This window comes from Gavia stellata, chromosome 15 (assembly GCF_030936135.1).
Source record: "Gavia stellata isolate bGavSte3 chromosome 15, bGavSte3.hap2, whole genome shotgun sequence".
In the NCBI taxonomy this organism is placed as follows: Eukaryota; Metazoa; Chordata; class Aves; order Gaviiformes; family Gaviidae; genus Gavia; species Gavia stellata.
In genome coordinates this window covers 11,398,723-11,423,720 of record NC_082608.1, presented here as the reverse complement: position 1 = coordinate 11,423,720, position 24,998 = coordinate 11,398,723, and the positions used below count along the sequence as shown (strand labels likewise).

General features: G+C 37.8%; 1 protein-coding gene across 1 annotated transcript; it reads right to left on the bottom strand.

The window, feature by feature from the left end:
• Positions 1-1,846: 1,846 nt before the first annotated feature.
• ZNF507 (zinc finger protein 507) lies at positions 1,847-21,246 on the bottom strand. The gene is made up of 6 exons (XM_059824760.1): positions 21,234-21,246; positions 14,965-17,096; positions 13,759-13,864; positions 8,222-8,336; positions 2,441-2,575; positions 1,847-2,306 (listed from the first exon to the last, which is right to left on the bottom strand). Exons 2-6 carry the CDS (start codon positions 17,089-17,091, stop codon positions 1,943-1,945), a joined length of 2,847 nt encoding a protein of 948 aa, XP_059680743.1. The 5' UTR covers positions 17,092-17,096; positions 21,234-21,246; the 3' UTR covers positions 1,847-1,942.
• Between the last annotated feature and the right edge of the window lie 3,752 nt (positions 21,247-24,998).

Genomic DNA, 24,998 nt, shown 5'->3' with positions numbered 1-24,998 from the left:
TTTTTAAAGTAAAACATGTACTCTGCTATCTAACTTATAAACAAAATAATACATATTTAACCTAAAAGAACAAGTCAAATTGAGGAAATCACCGGAAAACAAAAATAATCAAATGTATTTGGAGTCTTAGTGCCTCTACCCAGGCCTTTACATTTTGTGCTGCTTCATAAAGTTGTAACAAGATTCGATGTTTTCTTTTCCTGTTTGCCACTTCTAGTCAGTGATAGCACAATAGACTGTACACTATATGCCACCTTCTTAAGATTTACAGTTGTAGCTTATTTCTGCTAGCAGAAATGTATAAATAAAGTAACCATAAAATACTGTTTTTCTAAGAGTAAGTCATTTAAGTAATGAGCTACTAAAAATCAGGTAACTGCATCCCCATGTCAGGAACTAGGCGTGCTTCTGTGCCTCTGCCATTCATTAACGGCAGAAATAGGTGCCCGAACTAGAAAGTTTAAATCTGGCTGCTAAAGGACTTCTTTGGAAGGGCTACTACTTCACATGATTGAAGCATATATTTAGAACAATTTAAGTAGCCAGCTTTACAAATAACAACCCCAACGAAGTTGCCAGGTAATTAACCAGTATAATAATATTCCAAATGGTATGTAGATGAATGTCTTCTACTGCAAACTGTTGTACCTGAAAAACACCAAACCCAAACCCCCAAAAAGCAGCACTGTAATTTTAGAAGCTAAAGGCAGCTAAAGGGAGAGATTTCTGTGTGTTTCTTAGAAAACAAAGTAATCCCTAATGCCCATGTTATATGCACTCATAAAATTTATTGTACAAGTGACTGGATACAGTTTTTGCTTAAAATATTGTTTGCCTTTTTTTTTAAATATGATTTTCTACAGGACGATTACTCTATCTTTCATTGAATTATTTGTACAGTTACAGCTCTGTCAGACAAATGGGAAATTTAGGCAGCCAGTGGGATTTCAAAGAACTCCAAAGAATGTAGGCATTTATCAAAATCCCACTTTGTGCTCACCTACATCTTAAGGAATCTACATAGGTTTAATCTACATCTCTTTGTGGCAATTATTGTTAATATCTTGTTCTCATTAAAAAATGTTGCTCATACATGCTGCAAAGTAATCACCACAAATTAGAAGTGACATATGATAAGCTTTTTTTTTTTTTAATAGTTCTGCTGAATGTGTCAAGAAAACCATTAAGAAACAGCAGGTCATTATTATAAAGGTTCTTTTACACACTATCCATTCAAAAGATAGCAGTTTTTTAGTTAGGATCCAATCAGACAAATAGTTATTAGCAAAATGCATCTGGGCTCCTCAGCTCCTGCTGCTCTAAATCAATAGAAAGGGTAGCAGTCTTTGTTGAAGGATGAGTCGGAGTTTGTAAGGCCTTAAAAATAGATTGGGAAAAATGAAACGCCTACGTGTGCATGCCCTCACCCACTTCCCCTCTCCCCACCTTCCAGAATCTAGGCAGTGGGGTTTATGAGATCATATTGTAAAATTTTTATCTGGTCTGTTGCCAGTTTCAAAAAAGAAGGTAAGAAAGTTCTTTGCTGAAATACTTGGAAAACAACAAAGAGGGAGGAAGAAAAAGCTTTTCAATTGATAGAAAGCTTTCATACCTTTGGGTTTTAATGTACTGTACTAATGCATTATTACTGACTAGTACCTGACAATAAACGAAAAAAACCCCAACAATCCTACATTCTTGGCACCATACAAAGAAATAACAGGTTAAAATGGATTGTTCTATTCCCCACTCCTTATATTTTACCTCTTAAATGATTTATCAGTCCCTGGTTAAAATATTGTACTCCTACTGAAACAAGGACTTAGGATGGGAAATCAAGTTTTGCTTGCAGTTCTTCTCTTTAGCAAGTTTCTCAGGCAAAAATTAGCAAAGAAAGAAAATACTCACTCTAGGAAACCCTCTCTTTAACTTACTGCTTCACCTAGTTTGTGCTCTGAGTTGCGCTGTGGTCCTTATTTAGAATGATGTTTATGATTTCACCCTCATGTTCTTTCATATGATCCAGTAGATTTTCTTTGTTGGTAGACTCAAACCCACAAATGCAGCAGCAGAAGAGAAGAACACAGTATTCTGTGCCAAGATGGGGCAGAGTGGAGTTCTTTTCTAAACTGCATGAGGTATTCATCAAGTTAGGTTTTTCATTTTCATCAGAACCTGAAATTTCATTCGTGGTCTGGTTAATAGACTCTGTCAAAGACACCAAGTTGTCTGAACTTCCTAGTATAGGTACTGTACTTTCATCTGTGCCTTCTAATAAGGTTTTGTCAGGAAGCTGTCCTTGAAACCTGAAATAGTAATAAAAACCGAAACAAATATCAAAACATACAGTTGTTGCTTTTTGACAGGAACTTTATTTTGGATCAGAGTTGGGTCCTTTGAAAATTCTAGACGATACGGCTTGAAAGTGAATCAGACATACCTGCTGCTTTGCGAAATTGCATCATTAATAGCCTTGTTCACTTGTTCATAGTTATAATTTTGGTCACTTGCATGTTTCCACATGTGGGACTTCAGGGATGGAGGATGGCTACATACATATCCACAGAGAGAACATCTAGGAAAAAAAGGTGGAGAACAAAAAAAAGAAACACTTAGAAGTTAAATTTTATTAGTTTAGTAATGGATTAGTTCTTCCAAAAGGATGAGTAAACAGAGAGATACATGTCAATCCTCTTCTTGGTCTCCCTTTTCAGTTTCGTAACTAGGTCACGTTAGTTTGCAAAGTTTCATCCTGAAATGTAAGACTATTTTTAGGGTCTGAGAATTTTTAAGTTTGCTTTTTCTGACTTCTTAAAACAACTGAATTAAAATCTTATCTGTTTGGTCTGTTAAAACTGTTTAAATACTGCAAAAATGCAATAGTTCTGATGACTGCAGAAACATGCAGTGCATCGGTGTGGTATCTGGCAGGCAGGTAGTGAACTCTCTTTGCTGTTGCTCTGAACCAAGCAGGAGCGGTGTAATTAGCACTGATAACTTTAATTGAACTAATGAAGTCTTTCCGGGTGTAGCATATTTTAGTTTATTTAAGGACCACAGAACTGTTGAAGTTGGAAGGGACCTCTTGAGATCACCTAGTCCAATCCACCTGCTCAAGCAGGATCGGCTACAGCAGGTTGCCGAGGACAGTGTCCAGTCAGATTTTGAATACATTCACAGATCGAGGTTCAGACAGGTGACAGTTTTATCCATAGAGTTTTCCATCAGCTCGGGTACCACAGGACTAGATTTTCTATTTCCCTATAAAACACGGTCTTACACAGTAAAGAACAAAACCTTGAAGAATAAATCCTGTTTACATAGAGATGTAGTGTATATTACGGACACAAATAACCCAAGACTGATCAAATTCCGTAGGACTTTTTTCATACATGCAACAGAGGAGTTTTTTTACAAGTGTTTTCTAAGATGATAAATTAGTCATCTCAGCATGAACGCGATGAGTGATACTGCATGACATCACTCCAGAGCAGAACAGTACTCATGGTAAAGATGACGTAGCTCCTTGTCTTTTGGACGAGGAAACTACTTTGCTTAGCTACCTGCTACTTTGGAAGTCTTCAGTTTCTCAGATCACGTGGAAAAGACCAGGATCAATCAAAGGTGACCTTGTTCTAATGAATTACAGCTAGGAATGCATCTCAGTCTATCTCATTCCTCAATGAGAGTAAGATGTTTTCTGCTCAAGCAATGTGATCCCAATATGTTACACATGTTTAAAATGACTACTATACTAGTAAGTTATTGTGAATTTTTAAGACCTTTTCAGAAACATAACCTGGAAACACGAGAAGGCTTACATAAAACCATGTTATATGCTACAATTCAGTCAGGTTTTGCCACTTCTCTTAATGACAGCAGGATATAGTCCTTAAATGCCTTGCAAATAATCATATACAGGAAACTATTTCTGCTCAGCAGAAGATTGTGGGGAACAGCAAAAATCTCGTAAGTTAGGTGAAGGCACGGTACATTACCTTGCTTATGTAGCAAGATAATTCTGTCCTGCTGGGGAACAACAGGCATGTCCTTCTACCTCACTTTTCTCTATTACTTGATGTGGAATGTGCTATCCTATTTTTCACTTTTTCTTCTAATTTGAAGCCTTATAAAGAAAATGGATGCTTTCAAATATAGGCAAGTTCACTCTCAGGTTGAGAATCTTAATATTTCTAATAAGGCTGTTACAAAATAATGGCACCATTAAAAATAAGATAAAAGGCAGACCTTATAGTTAATTTATAGATAAAATGAGGCCAAAATATTTTTTTTGCAAAACACAAAGATCAACAAATAATCTTAATTCCATTCTATAGGCACATGTATTCCACTAGTCTTATTACATACATGATTTTTCTGCACCAGTGACACAGCTTGGTCAGTGGGTTGGTAACACAGTGAATAAAGCAACAGTTCAGTGTTTGTTTGTATCCCCTTTTAATTACAGTCTCATTTTTTCCAAGTACTTTAATTTACTCAGGTGATTTACTAATCAGATTTACTTTGCTGAGAACAGTATCACGAGCCAAACGCTGTTGACTGCTTTAGCATACAGTTCAAATCAGACACAGAAACTCAACAGCTTTTAGCCTAATGCACTACACTTTATGATCATATACTTAATGTATAGTTATAGTATATGCAAGACATTTCCAGAGAAACAAAATTCTTTACCATTGAGTTTAGTAGTAGAACCCTTTCAATTCTATAGCATGATTTGCCCTACTGGTTGACCTATGTTTAAGTGTATCCTAAATTGATCTACCGAGGAAAACAATTATCTTGCATCTTTTGATAGACTATTTCACGGGGGACACAGGGACCAAAGCGTGGAGGTTTTCAGTAATCTTCAGTAATACTAAAAGCACTCAGCAGGTATGAAGTATGACAGCAGAGCAATTAGAACTTAATGCTACTAGGAACATTTTGGGGAAGAAATGCAGTGGAAGGACTTTGTAGAAGCAGATTTTCTTGAGAAGAAACCCTTATGCTTTATTTGGATTCTTCCTATTGCCTTCAAAATCATCCACTAAGGAATGTTCAGAATATTCCTGATCTTCTTTCCTTTCCTAGCTTTTCTTTTTCGTTGCAAATTAGTAGTAAACAATTGCATATATTTGTGCCAACCTTCTCCTATATATATGTGAAACACACATATCTATGGACAGACTATAAAGGACACCCATCACTTGAACGTAATGACTATTCATACTAATTCTTAACTAGGGCAGTGTGATGCCAATCTGGATTCTAACTAACATGTATATGCAAAGGCTGTGCCTAGACTAGGATATTAAACAAAGCCAGAGAACGTTCCTGGGTACTGGAATTTAACAATCGATAACGTTAAATGTTAGAAGTGCCTTTGGCATGGTGTTAGCACATGCATTCTCCCAAACAATTCCAGGCATGTTTTGGTAATTAACACAGTCCAGAAACTACTTGCAATAGGCAGTTTACATGCAGCCACCCCATTCTGGAAAGAAAAAGCTGAATACTGTACCAGAGGGAGGTCATGGACATGTTTAATTAGATAGCATAAACATCACCTGGAAATGCTACATCAAATCTCTTTCTCTCCCTCGCTCTCAAAAAAAAAAAGTCACTGGAACAAAGAATGAATGGAGGAGGGAAAAGAATAGCATCTGAACTCTGCTTTGTATCTTAACATAGCAAAATCACTACTATCACAGCTTTTTGCCAAATTAGAACTGTTACATACTTGTACTGTTCCATTAGCTGCACTGCCTGATGCTCCTGGGGGTGGCGCCTCATATGGCATTTCAAGCTATTCATATTTGTGGTGGCGAAGTCACATACTCGACATCTAAAGAGACAACAACAAGTAAACTAATCTGACAATTAACTGCTAACACTATTCCAGAAACAAAAATTTTTGAGAAAGCAAAGGTATCTGGAAAGACTACAGTTAAAGACTAACAGTATTTACAGAAGTCCAAGTGATGACATTAACTTGCAATTTTTGGACTGTGACAATCTTTTGCAGCCCAAAAGAGCCTCCACCTTTGAGCAAGAATCACTAGGCATATAGACTATGTTCCTTCCTGACATCTATCTTGTGCACCTCTACTGAAGTTGGTAAGCATCAAAAGCATAAGGGAGATGTGGATGCACTTGAATGGATGCAGCCCTGATGCAAGTTGCTTGGCTATGTTATGCAAAGGCAGACTATGACCATAAGAGCTATAGGGGACATAGTGTATTTAGAAGTGAGTCTTGTTCCTCAAGAATACATGTTCTACTTAATGCAACAGCCACGTTTCTCGTCATGTTTTAAAAGCCAAACTATCTATTTAGTAATAAAACGTCTAAGCTTCAGAGCATTACATCTGAAATAGAAGTCAGGGACAAGATCAACACATTTAGATTCAAGTGCCCTAAGACAAGTGTGTCACATCATGCCGTCTCAATCTTAATTTTTTTACTTCCCTCACAGTATCTTTGTATAAAAGCAAAACATAAACCAGTCTGGCTCTAGATTTAGATCCATGCATTTACATCCCAAAGTATTACACAAAATACTACGCGATTCATAAATATCTATATACTACCATAGAAGCTTTCTGTATATAACATATTGAAACAGAAGTCATCAAGCTCGGCTAGAATGCTGCATGTTTATTAGGACTTTAGTTGTTTTTTTTTTTTAAATGGTAAAATGTCCAATATTTACTAAGTCTGGACTGTAGTGCGGAACAGTTTGAGACTGCAGGATACTTAACTTGAGATTACTCACTTTATTTTTGAAAGGACTTAATTGTGCTGTATTAAAATCCAGAAGGTATCAAATCTACAAAAATGCATCATTGGAGGCTATACAGTTTTACTTCCAGCAATTTTTGTCAAACAAAAAATAAAATATGTTTACAGCTATAAAAATGGCAGCAATATAGTAGGTTCCTATCTGATACTATGAAAGGCTTGAGGAATACATGTTTCAGAAGGAGAAATACCATAAATACTGTACCTTTATGATTTTTAGGCTGTGGCTTAAGTATCCTACCAGGTCTGCAGATTTGTCTAAGCGGTTTATGAAAAAATAGTAAGAAAAGCAAGCCAGATCAGTAGGCTTAAATTCAGTATGCAGCAGTCTATATCACCAATGGAATATTTTCAAGGGTTCCTAAATCAAACAGGCTGGCTAACACCAGTTCGGAAAACTATCATATACAAGACACTCCACAGTATCTGCTGTTCCAACCCCACTAAGTAACAAATAATGGCAATAAGGAAGATTCTGAGGAGAAAAAAATCTATTTGTATTCCACATTTGCTCTCTGAGTAAACATCTTGCAAATATTTGCTAGTGTTATGGGATAGCATTATAATGCACAAATCAAAATACAACACGTCTTCTGGGTTGTTTATCCAAAAGAGAAAGTCCCTGGCTGAGCTCAGCATTTCTAGGTGTTCAGTTTCCAGCATTTGTATGAAAAAGATAGAAGTATATTAGCTCAAAAATTGTATTAACTTAGATCTATTTTCTAGCCACTAGAGAGGGACAGAGATCCACACTGAATGAGCACAGATTGAATTTGCAGGAATTTATGCAGCAACCAACAGAAAAATGCATGATTTATTTTTCTGCTGGGGACCTGAGCTATAGTATTACACGTAATTTCAGATATCAAAGTTTCTATATAAATCCATATAACACCCTTGTAGAAAAGTTACAAAATCTGATCCTAAGTGAGCATGCTAATACTCTTTGAAACTTGTGAAAAAGATGAAGGGACTGGTGACAAGACAAAGCGCAGAATTTTGCCACACTCTGTAGAAGCCAATGTGCAAAGTAGCAATATGATGATGGAGAACACTTTGCAATAAAGCAAATCCAAAAGGAACTTAAATGTGCAAAGAGTTTGAGAAATATATTATTACTATTGGCCAAAGTTCAGTATTACAATGTAATTATTTCCCTTTCCACATGTGAATGCTTCAAACTGAAAACAAGCAGTAGACTGTTATAGCAAAAGATGCATCCTGGAAAAGTTAGCAAATGTTAATTACATAGTTTGAATGAACCAGCAAGTGTGGCTCTTTCAAATTTGCAGTAAAATTATGTAACTGAAATTCTTGAACAACATCTTCAAAATTGCATGAGCAATTAAGCAACCTTCTTAGTTAAAACAAATAAGCCAGGCACATGGCATTAGCCAGCAGTAATTGAGACACTTACCTATATGGCTTATCGGAGTTATGAATTCGTCTGTGATTTCGTACACCAACGTAAGTTGTGCTTGTGTAGTCACATACATCACATCTATACAGTTTCTGAACTGAAGACTTATTTCCTATATGAAACAAAATCCATTATTTTAGAGAGTTGCATTCAGCATTGTTAGGATTTCTCAGATGGTGATTTCACCACAATTGAATTACGAAACATGAATTAACATTGTAAAGTAATACTTTTAAATATCTGTAAATATTTAATACTTTTAAAAGTATCTGGAGCAAACTGGCAATGGACAGATAGATAATAAAGGTATAGTTTATTTACCATGCGCGTCTGCATTCGCCCTACTATTTACTGGAATTATTAAACTATTAGGAAAATACATTCTGTCTCTCTATGCAGGCACTTCCCTTCTTCTTGCAGTTGGGTTAAAATGCTGTGTTACAGCAAAAGGAGATATAATGTGGGAACTGCTGAACCCAGCAGTTTCACTGCTTTGCAGAATGGATCAAATCAAAGGAAAAGATGGGCATTGAGAAAGTACAAGTTTCAAACTGGCGAACGTAGAAAAGAAAAGCAAAAGGCCTCCCAAAGCATCCAAATTCCTCTTTATCATCCACATACACTCACACTTTCAGAAGGATCTGAGATGATAAAAAAAAAAAAAGATACTGACCAGATGTGTTAAGAAATAATTTGGAACTTCTCCAAATTACTAAAAAGCAATTGTAACAAAAATAATTTTTTCTTTCCAGAATGAAAGAGCCTCTTGAAAAATTAATGGTTGCAGAGACAAAGGCTAATGACTAATTTAACATAGGAAAATGTGTACCCACAAATGCACAGTTTGATTATTTTTGTGATGTAAGCGTGTAGACTTAAACAGCCCTATTCCTGCTCCCTCACTGAATAATGGAACTGATTTGGGTTAAAATACTGACATTTAGGAAGAGGGATGGTATTTTTTATGCAGGTCATTTTCCCATTCCAGCCTATCATGCAGCTTTCATGCACTCCCCAAATGAGGGAAGAGCAGAAACATTAAGGAACACCAAGGCTGGAGCTGTTTAAATCACCACTACTGCCAGAAGAAACATCAAACTAAAATCAAAGGGTTTTCTTTCTGCATCTAACCTCTTCACTAGCCTAAGTAATTCTACTTTTTTTTTCCAAGTGCAGGTAAGGTGCTCAAGTTCGTTTTATCTTTACACCAAATTCTTATTAGCTGGTGAACAGTCAGGCCATTACTCCTAGTTATGTACATGGGCTTTGAAGAAACTCTGATAGAAATCCTCAGAGGACGTCTCTTGTGGGTAAAGATCATTACTGAAGTACACCCCCAAACCAAAATAAATATACAATTCAATAAACAATGTGTGGGAGACAAAGTAAAACTCAAATCTTGCAAGAACAGACTTCAGAAACTCTTCATGCTCCTATGAAGCACATCTCCAGCACAAACAAATCATTAGTGTTGTGAAGGGGTTTACAACTAGTAGGATACACCAGAAGATCCTAGGTGGAACAGAAAAGGGTGTATTAGCTGGATGGTTTTTAGTAGATGTTGCCTTAAGAACTCTGATAATATCAGCAGGTTATCTACTTCCCAGGCCTCCCAGCTCCTCCTCGAACCAAAAATAACTCCTGTCCCTGAAAAATTTGAGTTCTGATTTCCCAAATGGCATCCCTCTATTCTGACTCCTGAAGAATTCTATTAAAGGCTTGTCAAGGTCAAAAGCACTGACGGTCCATGTCACACTGAGAGGAGGGTCCGTCTGCCACTGTTCCAACTTGCAGTTTGGAAAGACAGACAAGCTTGAAATTTGAAGTGAGTGACGGTCCAAAAAGATGGTAAGTAGACTTTTTAGACACATCTTTGCTTAGGTCCAAATACCATGAAATTCTTTTCAGTTTGGAGTAATAAAAACTTACTGAAACCCCCTCCTTTATCACCTCCTGAATTCCAATTCTTTTTCGCTAAAGAAGGGAGGAATGAGACAAGCAGATTGAACTCAGGAGGAACTGTAGAGATTATCTTGAAAAACAGAAGTTCCATCTCCCGAGCCCGAAGTACTGGATAGATTTTGTAAAGATAATTTTGTTCTGGAGTTTCCTCTTGATGATGCTAGACTCCAGTAACCTAGACTGAATCTTTTCATTATTCAAGCAACAGTTAAGAATCTTTATGGTAAAACTCTTTCAAGGAGACCTTGCAGAATAAGCCAGTAAAATGAGTCATCCAAAATGGAAGGTCAACTTTTCACTTGGATTATTTTTTCCACAGGTGGGCACTGAATTATGTCAAAAAAAGTTTCATATCTATTACTCTGAGGGATACAGTAACACAGCTAACTTAAACAGTAAGGAAAAATGACCACTAATTAAACTTTCACTCCAAAATTCAGCACTTTTGGTTTAAGATGCAAAGTAATCAGGCAGAGCTGATAACCCCAGAGGGTTATTCTGAAGAATATATAGTATGTCATATAAAATAAAATAGCAATCTGAATACAAAGACAGTCTGAAATAAAATTTGAATAATCCCGTGTGTACCAAGATAACAGAAAAAATATTTTATATTTTTTACTTTAAAACATGACACAGTGCTCACTCTTCTAGCATTCTTATAAAAAATAATGTGGAATATATAACATGTACTCTTTGCAAGACAACCTTAAAAGAAAATATATCAGAATTTTTCCTACAATATGCTCATATAGTAAAATTTATTAGGTTTTTTTTCCTTCATGTAAATTATCAAAACAATCTTAGTTATATACTTGGAGACTTTGGAATTTATATTTCTACAGCTATTCTTTATGAATGCACATTTATGCAGAGACCTTAAATGAATACAAAGACACTTACTGGGCTGCAGACCTATGAGAGAACAGGGGTTGTGTGCAGGTTAAGCTATTACATGCTCTACTTGAATGGGTTTTCCATCTTAAATTCTGCAGCTTTAGAATGAACTGCTTCCAAATATATTTTCTGTTACGAATTTGGTATTTTATTGGGCAGGCAGCTTAAAACAAACAGTATCTAATGAGATTTTTAAAGCGTTATGCAAACGTATTATCTATTGCATAGTTGTAAGTGGCTAACCACCCAGCAGCCACACTTAGGAACAATTAGTTATACCAATCACTACTTTATATTTATTCCTTCAACAAAATGCACATAAATTATAATACATCATATAATCTCTGCTGTTGCAAAATAGCAGTCGTGTCCCCCACTCCCTCCGCTGGCTTATTTCTTGTGGGTTTGGGGCCTTTTTTGCTTTCTGGATGGAGGATATCAGGGCTCTTAAAAGTGAACATCTTTGTTCTAGCAGCACTAACAGGTGCTCCTGTAATGCTGCTTATTACCCTATTCCTTCATTATTAGACATTTACAATCCGATCATATCCCGTGTCATAATGCTCCCTTTTAATTTATTGTACAACCATGATGAATAAAGAGACTTTTAGGACTAACTATTTCATAAACAAGAAATGAAACTGTTCCAGCTCAGGCATCTTTCACATAAACAGATGCTATGCTATAAACTTCTTTGTTTTCTGTCGTTTTATAGGGATGACATCTGTTTGACAAGAGATTGCTGTACTGCAGTGGTGTTGCAATTTGATTATAAAGTGGTTCTGAAATAATTTAAGCATTCCACAGTATGAGTTAATAAAAGTTTAAAAGGAGAACTGTTTTCATTCAAGCCACATTACTAAATTTCACGTGGGGTAAACAATCAATTGAAGTGCATGGCTGTAACACCCTTATAAGATAATAATGAGGAAAAATATAAAAAAAAAAATCTCTAAAGTAATTAAATTGAAAGCAGGCAGTTTTCTTGAACAGGGGCTCCTCTTTCATGGAAGTTAAGTTACAAGATCAGGATATAAACTCTAAAACCACCTTATTAAAACATACTATTTTCAAAAGCAGATAGGCATCTTGATTTTCAGTCACCTTAACAGGACTTTAGCTTAAAAGGTACAGTATTCCCCCAAATCTGACATGTTTCAGACATTGCAAGGTAGTTATTCCTGTATCATGACATCTTTAAAAATACTGGTTTCAAACAAACAAAATATTGTCAGAAGTAATAGTCCAAACTGTGCTCACGGATATTTGTAACCAGCTAATGTAACAATGTTTTATTTCCTATCACTTCCATTAAAACATTTATGATATTTTGTCTGAAGAAAAAACCCCACTACTTAATGGGGAACATTCCCACTACCAGCAGACCCTTCCTAGCCTTTTTCATGACTTCACATGGCTCTCTGGGGCTTAGGCCTTAGGGATGTAATAGGCGCTACAGATCTATTTCCTGAATTTAAATGCCTTCTGCATTGATTAAGCAAAAAGGAGTTGGGAAGGGTCATTTTACCTGAGGCTGGTAAGGTAATTAACTTTTAAGTTTCTAACTAGTATACTGAAAGGCAGAAAAAGAGGCAGGGTGAGCTAAAAGAACACAAGTCAAGAGTTAAGGATCTCATTCTATTCTGACATGTACCATGTTGCTTTGGACAAATCAGTAATGGTTCAGGGCGTCCACCCTGGCTTGTGCTGGTTAGTACCTTTTCTCACAAGTAGTTGGATCAACTTCAGTGATTACTTTTGCACTCACTGATCGGCTGTAGAGGTGAGAGTAGAACCCAGAAATTTCAACTGCAACCTAAGTACTATTATAGTGCACATTTTGCTATCTAAACAAACAATATTTTCAGTAACTTTAATTCACCGGAGAAGAGGATGCATTCAAGTTGCAGTAATAAATATTGGGCCTCCAGGATACTCAAAGGATTTTAAGACCACATTTTCTCCTAAACTTCAAAATTTGGATATTTTTTCCCCTATTTCACTACCTTAACACATCAAGGGTTTCGGTTTTGTTGTTGTTGTTGCTGTTGTTTTTAAAACAAACACTATGAAACTATAAGCAGATACACAATTAAACAAACATTAGAAAATGCATACTTACTGTTACCCTGGCAACTATTACAGATACAGGTTGCATTTTTAGAACACCTTACGTTTGCCTCTCTAGGGCTAAAACAAATGACTCATTTTGGACATTACCATAATTAAATAGAAATTTCTAAACACAGAATGGATGGTATTGTATGTATATACTGACAGCAAACTACACTACCACAGTGAGTTTAAGAAAAGGCTTTCTTTTGTTTACTGTAGGTGATTCAGAAAATACTGTAGCTGCTGAAGGAAGGAAAAAAGATTTTTTTCTTAAAAATTCAGAGTAATACTCCACACCAGTTGTTTTTCATAAGAAGAAATACAAGGTGCAATTACAGGGGCTAAAAATGTCTTACCTACCAATAAATGTCAGTGAGATATCTCAAAACTGACTATTGTGAGTTTTGTACCCTGAAAAGAACATACATTTAAGGTTATGAACAGGCATGAAAACGCTTCAGCATGAACGAGATCTTAAAACCAGTTTTATACAAATATAGCAAACAGAAGTAATGTTATGAGTGACTTTTTGTAATTTCAAGTGTAAATATAAACAGTACCTTCTCTTTCATCTACTTCATTGGAAACTATTAGCTTGTTAGATGTAGCTGTTGAAAAGATATCTGGAAGACTGTGTTGTTCTCTTTCATGATTTCGCAGTTGGCTCTGAAAAAACAATTTCCCATGTTTAAATACACACTACAAAGATACACTGGTAATTTTAAATATTGCGATCCTTTGTGACATTGTTACTCAAGTTTTAATGACAACCGTTATAAAATGTATGTTAACATACATACAGACTATCCCTCAGGTAGTTTTACTAGAAACAAAACAAAGTAAATAACATTAATTAATAACATAAAGGATTGGTGAGAGAGGATTATATGATTTGTGTTTATTTCGAAAATAAATTTCCTTCTTTCTCCAAAATTATTACACTCCAAAAGCAGTATTAGATTAGAGGTTAGAGGATGGCTTGTGTGAAAATTGACTCAATTTTTGTATTGCCTAGTGACTTCACAATACGTTATTCCTGTTTCTACTTGCTTGGGGAGGAGAGGGGAGAGAGAGCCTTTTGCTACCTTTTTTCAAACTAGGACTAAACAACAGTAAATATGGGAAAATTTGCACTACCATTGCCTACAGGAGTTTTCAGTTGTACAGCACGATACCGATGCTATCTATTCTATATTCCTGAGTACTGAACTGAGTACATAGGAACACACTAATGCTTAAAAGAGCCGTTATAAAACCAGCAGAAGTACATTATTCTGCTGTGGTGTGTAATCTTTCAGATCTAAGTTCTGCAAAACATCCAGACCAACACAACAACAGAGGAAAAAAAGAAAAGAAATTCTGCTTCAAAGTGTCTCATGTTACCCCGCAATGCCATGATTACTTTTGCACACACTCACAACTAGCAGGCATGTTTGAGCATTCTTTCAAAGTTTCAGCTATTAAGTTCTCTGATGCTTCCATTTCTTCCTCTAGTTGCTACACGTGGGCAGAAAAACAACATGGTATTAATACATCCATAAGATGGTTCTCAGGAAAATAACTTATGTGAGGAAGCAAGTTTATTTCAGTGGGTAAAGTAGCTGAATTGTATATTCGTAAAGTGGTGCTGGCAATAATCCCCAACTGTAATGACAATGAAGCCAAGATGTCAGACTGAATTGTTAGAAAGAGAGATCACCAGTTATTAAAAAAGTAGCAAAATAGGTTATTTAGCTATTACAGACAGGCAGAGGAAAGAACTTTACCTTATAATGAAAGGATTCTTCACATTGCTTGCACTGATACATTCTTGTTTTGCAGTGGTTGATCATGTGGCTCTCTAAATCCTTACTATTGTCAGCAATGTGCTCACAGATGGGACACTGGTATGGCTGCCTCTGACGATGGACTCTCAAGTGTTGTTTTATGTAGCCCTTATTACCACTGCTATAATGGCAGAGGCGACAGCGGTAGGGTCGATCTATGTTAGGTATATATTCTACTAGGTTACTTCCAGGAATATTTGCATCATTTGTATTTTGGCATTGTGCATTGTCTTGTAATTCTTTCAAAATGTCATCATCAGAAGCATTCTGATCTGTCCTCTCCTTCAGTTTTTCAATGACAGTGAGTAGTGACATACTGATGCCCATTCTAATTGGTGCTTCTGATAACTCTGGCCTTTCTTTCTGTATCTCAACTATTGCACATTCACTTTGGTTTAAGCCACTAAACTCCTCTGAAGGATTCTTAAGTGAGGATACCACTTTAGAATGAGCCACGCATGGGCCATCCGCTTCTCCCTGCCCTGCACTTGCATCCATGGCATCTTCTCCAGTCAGAGACCTGAAGCTAGACCTTGTCAGTTCTGCAGCTCTGATAGGCATTGTAACAAGAGCTTCCGCAGCTAATGAGTGTAGTCGTAAAGACTCTGAATTTGTCCTTCTTCGTGCAGGAGGCACATTTTCATCAGTTGTTACGTTTTTATTAGAGCTTAATTCATTATCTTTCTTCTCGGTATTATTCCATTCTATTATTACTTCTTGAATTTGATCTGAACGATAAACTTCATCAGGTTCTTCACAGGTAACATGGGACTCCTCCGAGATTAATTTTTTTTCTGTTTCAATGTCAGTGTTCATCAAGAAAGGCTTTTGTAAGACACTTTCTTCAGCACCTGGCAAACGCTCTACTATTACATTAACGTGACCCTTTTTATTTGGACTACAATTGATGATTTTCTGTGCTGATGAAAGTAGACTATCTGTTATCATATTATCCTGTTCTGTATCTGATACAGTCTCCTCTAAAACCTCTGTAGTAGGAGAATGCACTACAGACTGATTTAACATCTCTTCCTCTTTTGCATTTGTTCCTACTGGCGATTTACATGACAGTTGCTCAGAATTGCAAATCTGAAGTTGAAGAGAAGGTTCACTATGGATATCAAGTTCATTGTTTTCCAAAGAAAGAACAACTGTATCCATGCTATGAGGTGTGTGAGTTACAACCGTCTCTGACAAGTTGGTGGTTTCATTTTCTTCCTCAAAGATAGGATAGGAGCAATCAACCTCACCCGCATGTTTCCAAGCGTGTGTTTTCAACATTCTTTGCTGACCACAGGTGTACCGACAAATTAAACACCGGTACATGCCATACTGCTCGTAAGTATACCATTTTCTCCTACCCATTTCAGGCATATGAGTAGACTGAGTTATATCTTTACATTCCAGATTTCCTGTCTGATCAGTCCCTGATTTGACACTTCCTTCCACTGGCCCTTGCAAAAATGAACTTGCAACATTCACACATTGCTGCACTTTTGTCTGGATGCTATTTTTACCATCATTCTCATGGTAACTTTGGAAGTGGGATTCAAGTTCTTCTTGGCTTTTGGAAGCAAAATGACATTCTGAGCACATCAATATCACTTCATTTTTCTGCCCATGTTGTTTTATATGTTCTTGTAGTGTTAAGAGAGAAGGTGAGAGAAACTTACATAGACTACACTGATAGCACGTCACCTTTTTTTTGTTTTGTGGAAGACATTCAGTCACAAAATAATCTGCTTGTAACTCTTCAGTCTTTTTAGTAGCAATAACAGATAGCTCAATTGCTTTAGCTGGGATTTCACAAAGATCGTCTGCGTCAAAGGACTGTGCAGAAGCATTTGGATGGGAACGTTTCTTCCCTATTAAAAGGCATCTTTGTGACTTCTCACTTTCAACTATTTTGCTTAGTTTCTGGATAACATGGATTAGTGGATCAGTTTTACATTTTCTCTGATCTTCACTGTTCTGCAGTGTTGAGCCAATGACAGTTTCAGAAATCAGCACAGCTTCCTGTTCCCCAATATTTGGCATCAATACTGCAACACTGCTTCCTTCGTCCATAATACCTAGGAGAAAGGGTTTTATAAAAAATTAAAATTTATACATGCACAATAATAAAAACACAACCCAGTACTATTTCGATTTCTCCCTCTACTAAATACGGAAGCCTAATGCCACTAACTTAATAAATACTTTCAGAATGGCTACATAAATAGCCAAAGATTTGGAGGACATTTAGTGGATAGCGTAGATGCTATTCAATACAGCTGGACAGAATAATTCCAAGACAGCCTATAACTGCCTGGCTCCAAATTGTACAAGGGCAAGATAAATATTTTTCAAATATAGGCTGATTAGCATTGTTACAGCTATTGTCTTTTTCTTTACAAGGACTACACATTTGAATGCTAGACACTTAAATACACCAATCAATAATAACTGGCATATTTATGTTTAAAAGCCATGATATGATAGGAAAATGTATTCCTAACATACTTACTTCAAGACACTGATGTCTCTTAATGCAAACGACAATTTGCAACAACATAATTTACAAAAATAAGGAATTTTTTTCCTTGAAAGGTTAGGAAAACAAAGTAATTCTGGTATTTACTTGCATTAGTATCGTGGTTTAACCCTAGCCAGCAACTAAGCACCACACAGCCACTCGTGCACGCCCACCTCAGTGGGATGGGGGAGAGAATCAGAGAAAAGGTGAAACTCGTGGGTTGAGATAAAAATAATTTAATAGGACAGGAAAGGAAGAAAATAAATAATAATAATAACAACAACAACAACAACAACAACAATAATAATGATAAAAGAATACACAGAACAAGTGATGCACAATGCAGTTGCTCACCACCCGCTGACCAATGCCCAGCCAGTTCCCAAGCAGTGGCTATGTGCCCCCCCTGCCCCGGCCAAGTGCCCCCAGGTTTTTGTTGTTCAGCATGCCGTCATATGGCATGGAATACCCCTTTGGCCAGGTTGGGTCAGCTGTCCTGGCTGTGTCCCCTCCCTGCTGCTTGTGCACCTGGCAGGGCAGTGTGAGAAGCTGAAAGGTCCTTGACTTAGTGTAAGCACTGCTCAGCGACAACTAAAGCATCAGTGTGTCATCAACATTATTCTCATCCTAAATCCAAAACGCAGTACTATACCAGCTACTAGGAAGAAAAATAACTCCATCCCAGCTGAAACCAGATCAATCAGTCATTTCACTATAACTATATTAAAGACCGTTCAAATGTCAAATCGTACTTCTTATCATAAATGTAATTTTCTCAAAAAGCTACTAATTGTAGCTTTTTCTACAATTCCTTAATTGTAGGGAAAATCAATTGCTACTAAAGTTATGAAGAGCAATTTTTTCTGTTTTGAGGGAAAGCAAAAGGCAATAACTATTTCCACTTATACTTCCTTTAAACATTCCGAACCAGAAACCACAGGCAATAATGTGGTACTGTGGGAGGTTAAATTAGAAGCCAATATGTATAAATTTACATGAAAACATACTTTGTGATATGGGTGAAGCTGTGGGGTGAGGAGTGGAGGAGCTGAACAAAACCTCTTACAGTGTAATTTACTTCTGAAAAAATATCTAAAAATAACCTAATCAAGTTCCATTATATATACACACATATATTTTATACACAATAAGTATTTTTATATACTATATATAAAATTTAGAACATAAAGAGATGCCAGATATTTCTCTTATCAGTCATCCTTGAAAATGTATCCCAAGTTCTTTCATGTGGAATTTTTTTTTTTTGCAAAAAAGATACACAGGCCAAACCAGAACTTCCAGAACTGGTCCTAAAGAGCCACGAAATCCACTCTTTTCTACTTATGGATTTAGTATACAGCAATATAATGAACAGACATATGAGAGTGGGTTCTGTGGTGCCCCTTTCCCACTACAGAAAAATACTGGGCAGAACTACTCAAGTTACCTTTATTTGCCATTCAATTTACAATTCAGGTTATCATCAGAACTATCAATATAAGAATGTTAATATCATTCATACTTCATGTGCTCATGTAAAATATTTCAAGTTGAAAATGCAGCAATATTTGTCAATTCTGAATTATTAAGAAAGACAAGACTACTCTCTTTAATGTTGCTATTTTTCAGTGTTAGTTTGAAGAGTATTTACTTGGTAATGGCTAAAAGCTACATTAAAATTGAAAAATTAAAAAAATATAAATAAAGCCATAGGGCAGTTGGATCCATAAGTAGAAAACTAAGTAACTTAAGGCCTTATGCCTTTAGCTGGATGTATGTAAGCAGATTAAAAATGATCAATACTGCACTGTAATAGTAGATCAATTGGAGGAGATAAAAATAAAAAAATAAATATATTTAAAACAAACAAGTATCATTTTACCTAAGTGTATACCAAATAGCCTGCTTATTTAATTCAAGTTCAGTATCATCTTATTAACAGGAATCAATGTATGTATCCACAGAGTTACTATTAAACTGAAACATCCAAGAATTTAACTTTTTCAATAAAAAACAGTAGATGTCTCGATGTGCATTTTCTGCTTCAATTTCTATTATCTGTTTGGCACAGTATATTGAATGACTAACTCTTGTCTATGTGGCTAGGAGAAATTTTATCCCTTTCATATAATATCTCCAATGATATATTAACTTAGAAGAAGTTTAAGGTTATTATTTGAAAACCATCCTCTTTAGTCACACAAAAATACCTCGCTGTTTTTTTTCATACTGGCTGTAATATGTTTAAAAACCATTATGAAAAGTAAACAAATGTGCTTTTTCCCTGAAAGCAGATTTAACATTACATGAAGTGCTCAAAGGACTAATTTATCCTTGAAATATCTTCAATTTGAGAATGCGTGAAGGAAAATTATAAGCAAATGGTGCTACTTTAAATTATACTCGGTACTTTTAAAACTTTGTAAGTAATGCTAAATAGGCAAATATTTCCCCTACCTTTTTCATCTGAAAGCAGCACAGAAACTATGGCGAGAGATCCTAGAAAGACCGTAAGAGAAAACCACTGCCACATACTATTGGTATGTCAAAAATGAAAACAGAGAGAGCATCTTCAGATGTATTGGCTTTGGATGCCTGTAGCTGATGTAAATTACCAACGTGTAACTATGGTACATACACGTTATGTCATTCTTTGTTTAGAGTAAGTTTAATGCTTACTGCTGCAGACTTTGGTTTTTAGAGGGATGATAAGAATTGTCCACAAATATCTGGATTTTAATAACCACATCGCTTTCCCTAAGAACAAAGGTGATTCAATCTGCCATGACATGAAACCTCCGTTTGGCAAATGGCTCTGCCACCATGTACCCCTTACAGAAGGCACACGCGGTAATGAAAAGGCGGGTCTGGGGGTGGCACAGGGGCCCGAAGAGGAATATCCGGACCAGAGGAAACACCTCTGCGCTGGAGCTGCCCGTTCCACCTGTGTCAAACACCCACTCGGGCAGCACGACAGAGACAGGGTGAAACGCCTCCAGGTCTAGGAAAAGCCAACCACCGCTTTGCACAACAATCTAACTCGGAGAGGCCGGTCTGATCGCATCGCGGCTCCTGAGGGCAGGGAAACTGCAGCAGCGGGAGCTGTGTCCTGCTAACTGTCGCCCCCAGACACCGGAGCCCCTGCCCCGGGACTGCGTCTCGGGGTCGGCTGGCCGCGGATCGGCGACACCCTCCTGCAGGACCCCCGTGTCGTGTCGTGTCGTGTCGGGCCCTGCCCTGCCCTCCGCGATCCCCACCGGCCGCCCCCTCACCTGCCGCCACTCCCCGGGCGGCCCCCGCTTTATAACGCGCAGGTGCCGCAGGCACGGCCCTTGAGCAGCGGGCCCGGCGCCACAGGGTCGGCGAGGAGCAGCGCCCACCGCTCCAGCGGCCCAGCGGGGTGCTGGCCCGCCGAGGAGGCGATGCGGTGAGGTTAGGAGGGGAGGAAGGCGGCCGCGGCCTGGGCCCGGCCCGGGGAAGGCTCGGCCGGGAGCCGCAGCCGCCTGCGGCTCCGCACATGGGCTGCGGCGCGCCGCCCCGGGGCCTGCCCGCCCGCCACCGCGCCTTGCGCCCTAACCTGCCAGCCGGCCGCCGGGCCGCCGCCGCTGCCCGCTCTCCCCGGCGGCGCCCCGGGCCCGCCCCGCTTTTTACCTGGGTTTTAATGAAAGGGGAAAAAAAAAAAAATTTTCCTCACCCCCGGCCACCGCTTCAAGATGGCGACGATGGAGACCGTATCACGTGACCGGCGGGCTCGGATCAGGTGACCGGCGGGTAGACGCTGCTGCCGCGCCACCGCCTCCTCGCCGTTGCCACGGAGACGAGCGCGGGCGCTGCCGGGGCCGCGCCCCCCCTCCTCCCTGCCCGCTGGCGCAGGGGTCGTCGCGCCCGGCACCCGGGCCGGTGGGGCTGCCGCAGGGCTGGCCGGCCTCACCGGCCCCGCGCCTCACCGGCCCCTCGCCCCCGCGCTGGCCCCGTCCCGAGGGCGGGATGGAGCCCTGTCGCGGTGCGGCTGTGCTCCTCTGGCCCTCTCCAGGGACCGCTGCCACCGGCCTCTTGCAAGGGCGGTATTGGTGTAGGTGGCTCCGTCGATACATGTATCATCTTAACTTAAGTTTTCACTCAGTGCGGAGACCCGACAGCAATGCACAGCCACTCGTGATGGCCCAGTGCGGTGGTGGTTTTATGAAAAGTCTTAGATTTTAATTGGTGTTTACCTTGCAGTTCCTAGGCTGAGGTGATCTCCTGGCTTCTTGCCTTTGTCAGTCAGGAGTTCGTCAGTACTCCAGTATCCACTGCCAAGCCAGGCAACGTCATGTGTTTCAAGAAATGGTATAGTCTCCCAAAAGGTATTTTCTTTCAGCACCGTTTTCAAATAATAAACACCTGCAGTTAAAAAAACCCAACACAGCCAGCCCACATTTTGAGTTTAAAATGGCAACTCAGTGCAAATATTTCCATGTGTAAACTGCAGAGAACTGCCGAAAAGGTTTAGCAATTTAAGTCAGCAGGAGTGGGGAGTTCAAAGCGTGTGCTGCGTATCAGGGGCAACCTTAGAAGCTGCATGCCAGAAATGTTACAGGCTGTGAATTTATGAGGTATTTCCTATAAACTGCAAAGTCAGGAGAATAATGAGTTTCAGAAGTGGCTCATGGCTAGGTGATGGCAAGTAAAATCTAATGTTGATTTCCAGAAAGGGGCTTGAAGTGTATTGATGTGGATGGGTCTGCAGTTGGATTGGGGCAGGACCTGGTAAAATTGCAGTAACTTCTTCCAAGTTCACTTCCTTCTTCAGCTGGGGGTTATTTGTTAATGCTTGTATATTGTTTCATAGTGATAGGAGAGGCGTTTGAAATATTGGCAAATCAGGTATTCAGGAGATGGATTTAGCCATCCTTTCAACAGGCATTATTTCATCTCTAATTTTACTTTGTTACTTTGATTCCTTGAATTAGGAAGCTCTGTTTAATAGTAAGACACTTCAAACCTTATCCTACAGTCTGTGGCTTCGTAGGATAACTTTGATAAGATTTTGGTAAAACTTTCTTTTTTAAAAGAAATTGCTGTGGGGAAAATGCAAGGATACCACCTATCTTAACACCTACTAAAATACATTCAATTTTCTAAAAAAATAAAAAAAAACCCTGAAGCTGCATAGTATTCACAATTTCAAATGCGGTGGTAATAATAATAGCAGCTTGTTTCACCTTTTTCTGCCATATTAAATGGAGCCTTTTCATAGAAATGTGATGATTTTTCATGGACCCTGTTTCTTTAAAAGCTTAGTTTCCACTTCTGTATTTTTCATAGTTTAATTAACAATCCTGAATTGAATCATTCCTGTAGATACAGAACTCTCACCCTCCTTTTCCAATCAAAATATGCTAGGATCTGATATGTCTGGATTAAAAATACTGGGTTGATAATGAGTAATGGTCTGCATACACTCTGTTATTCTTCTCTGTTGTAATTAAAGCTGGACTAAGTTAAAGATTTCATTCTCTGTGTAAGTATGATTGTACAACAAAAACAGATTTAGATTTTACACTTCTACATTAATTTGAAAGGCTTCTTAATTCACAAAGTTCTTTTCATATTTTTCATTTTCATTGCTTTCAAGTTGAAGGAGACATGAAACCAAATTAAATTTGGATAAGGCAACTGTCCCTGAGTGGTAGAGATGAAACACTTGTGTTGAACATAATATGTTCAGAATGTTGATTTTTTTTTTGTAAAAGTTTATACAAAATTGCTTCATAATTACTATAAATATGTACAGAATGTCAGTAGCATGAGTTTTATAGTAAACATTATAAGCTTAATTTAAAAGAGTAATACATAGTCTAGAAACACCAAGTAAATTTAGAGCTACATCAGCAAAGATGCTATCTTGAAGTAGATACATGCAAAATATGCACACTTTTTTGTGTACGCTTTTAAAATAAGAGAAATCTACATATAGTAACTTGCCTATAAGGTGTGTGTTTATTCTTTGTGGCCTGTGTCTCAAACTCTTTTTAGTCATCAAGATTAATGATTTGGCTTATTTTCATTAATGACTGGTACAGCAATGAGTTACATAGCTGTCTGTAAAAAATCCAATTTAGTCCATGAGTTTTCTACACTTTCGTGCCTGGCTGTTCCAAAACCATTCCAAAAGCTTTACAATTTTCACATTATTATAATGTATTTATATAAATGGGGTACCTGAATGTCCTGAGCGGAGATTAAATAAACTGCTTCATAGCTCTATGTACAACAGAAGTGAGTTTTGCATGGAGCACTGGTTGGAATGGAGGCCTTGGCTTGCACACCTCTTCCTGGGTGAACAGTGACCAAGAGTACTGTGTGAGCACTTTGAGTGGCATGTGCAGAAGTAGTTTTTTTTCCTTTTACATTTTGCTTAAGTTTTAGGTCTTGGCAGCTGGAGGTGGCCTTTATCTGTTATGAGGTAGATCCACCATAAAAAAGTGAAATTTGCAATAGCATTGCAGCACTGTTGGCAACTAGGAGTTTTTCTATCATCTTTATAGACTAAGTGCAATACGTGAGCCTGGACTTATTTTTCTCATTCTTTTTGGATGACAGAATCTGTTTCATATTGTCTGTATCTGCATACTAGGTTTATCTGCTCATAGCTGTTCTATTTCTGGAAAAAAGTGTAGAGTGCATAAAATACAGTTGATTATCACATGAAAAATAAAGTTTTGGGAGTCTCTCAGTCAGAAAGCGGTGGAAGAATGTGCATGTATTTAGAGGTGTGTATGTATTGGCTACTTGGATTTATCAAGCTGGCATCTTGGGAGATCTTGCTGTGAAATGGAGTTTCACACAGGGGACATCTTGATCCTTTAAATAGAGAAGTGTGCAAACCTGGTGTATAATGTATGAAAATACAGAGAGTAAGGGAAGAGTGGTAAGAACACTGTGTAGGAAAAAATGGTACTGTGTTATTTGTTTATGAACTAGGACTGTATTATATTCTGAGAGAAAACATTGCAGACAGATGAAGAACTATTAGAAGTACTGAAAAATTATACGGGGAAGAATGAACACTGCATTGCTTCATTTAGAGAGACAATACAATAGACCATGATAGATACATAAGGATAATAAATAGTATAAAGAAAATAAATTACAGTTTGAATATGCTTCTCCTACCATTAGACTAATTAGATATTCAGTGAAGTTGAATGGTTACATTTTCAAAACTGGTAAGGCAAGTTTTAGAGTTTTTTTTAATATATATGTGTAATTAACCTTTGGAACTTGTTGCTACAAGATATTGTAGAAAACAAAAACTTTGTAAGAGTTAAAAAAAAAAGTATGTATAGAGAGAATATGTACAGCTGTTCCAGATACAATTAGAGATGTGTTAACAATATGAAATGTCAATGTTTTTAGTATTGAGGCAAACACTGATAGGAGTTACAAAGAACCTTCCCCTGTGAAAGTGGTATAT

Excerpts from the sequence above, each read along its gene's own strand:
- ZNF507 (XM_059824760.1), bottom strand. The coding sequence starts at position 17,091 with ATGGACGAAGGAAGCAGTGTTGCAGTATTGATGCCAAATATTGGGGAA. Across the intron at positions 8,337-13,758 it reads TGAAGTAGATGAAAGAGAAG|GAAATAAGTCTTCAGTTCAG; the intron begins GTACTGTTTATA and ends TGTTTCATATAG. Across the intron at positions 2,307-2,440 it reads GCAATTTCGCAAAGCAGCAG|GTTTCAAGGACAGCTTCCTG; the intron begins GTATGTCTGATT and ends TTACTATTTCAG.